At 43.4% G+C, this 1090-nt stretch overlaps 1 protein-coding gene across 1 annotated transcript; it reads left to right on the top strand.

Annotated features, from left to right (window-relative positions):
• The first annotated feature begins 364 nt into the window (after positions 1 to 364).
• LOC132277096 (ethylene-responsive transcription factor 3-like) lies at positions 365 to 826 on the top strand. Its single transcript, XM_059778836.1, has one exon. The coding sequence runs from the start codon at positions 365 to 367 to the stop codon at positions 824 to 826; it is 462 nt and encodes a 153-aa protein (XP_059634819.1).
• Positions 827 to 1090: the final 264 nt, after the last annotated feature.

The following is a 1090-nucleotide window of genomic DNA, read 5'->3' on the forward strand; positions in this document are numbered from 1 at the left end:
TGCTACAATGTCAAAATGTTATATTTTAGCAATTCTACTCCAATAATGCATTGCTACTTTTTGACACAATCACCATTTTTTTTTTTTTTTTTATATTACTATTCCCAACTTTCATTTTCAACTACCATTCTTTTTCCATTGCAAATATAGATAGAGCTAGACAGATGAAACAAACTCCATTCTCCAAGAAACAAACAGATTGATGAAAGAGAGATGAGAGAGAAAGAAAGAAGATTAACAATTCAATCGAAGAGATGATAACCATATTGTAAAAACAAGATTTCATCATATTCATCCGATCTCTGGTCGATTTTTGATCATCATCTCTTCACCGGAGCTCATGCTATGATCCAAAACCACAGCGATGACAAAGGTTGCAGCGGCGGCGGAGGGAGCCACGATCGGACCACCTAGAAACCCCGATGAAGAGCCCAAGTACCGAGGCATGCAAAAGCAGCTGTGGGGCAATTCGTCATCGAGATCAGAGACCCCTGGAAGAAGATCCGAGTCTGGCTGCACTTTCAACTTTAAGGACGCTGCTGCACGCGTCTACGCCGCCGCCGCTAGGTCTCTCCGCGGCCCCGAGGCAAAGACCAATTTTCCATTACTACCTTTTTCAATCCCTAATACACCCAACACAAACCCTAATAACGGTAATCATCTTCAGGACGATGATGGATTTCATCAATTTCATTTGAGACCCACCACAAACAGCTTGAGCAGCACCTTGGAGTCCTCCAGTGGGCCTAGATCGTCAAATCCGCCGCAGAAGTTCAGAATCCGACGATGGCAGAAGCCACAACCGGTCGGTGTTCGTCGCCTTTAAGCATCGGTCGCCGTCGATAATCCAGTTCGTTGCAGATAAGAGGGAGAGAGAAATAATAGAGATAGCAATGGAAGGGACAGAGAAAGCAACGAAGGGGATTGAGGGAAATAGGAAGAAACGGCGTCGTAGGGCAATTAAAGAAACTTGCCAAAAAAAATTGGTAGCTCCTATATTTGAGAGCAGATTTGAGATTTTCAAATTTTGAGAGCCCAAATGAAAGCTCATTGGAGAGCCCACTTTTTACCCATCTCTCAAATTATGAGT

This window comes from Cornus florida, unplaced genomic scaffold, assembly GCF_030987335.1.
Source record: "Cornus florida cultivar Cherokee Brave unplaced genomic scaffold, ASM3098733v1 CherokeeBrave_3.0.0_Hap2_Chr01, whole genome shotgun sequence".
Lineage (NCBI taxonomy): Eukaryota > Viridiplantae > Streptophyta > Magnoliopsida > Cornales > Cornaceae > Cornus > Cornus florida.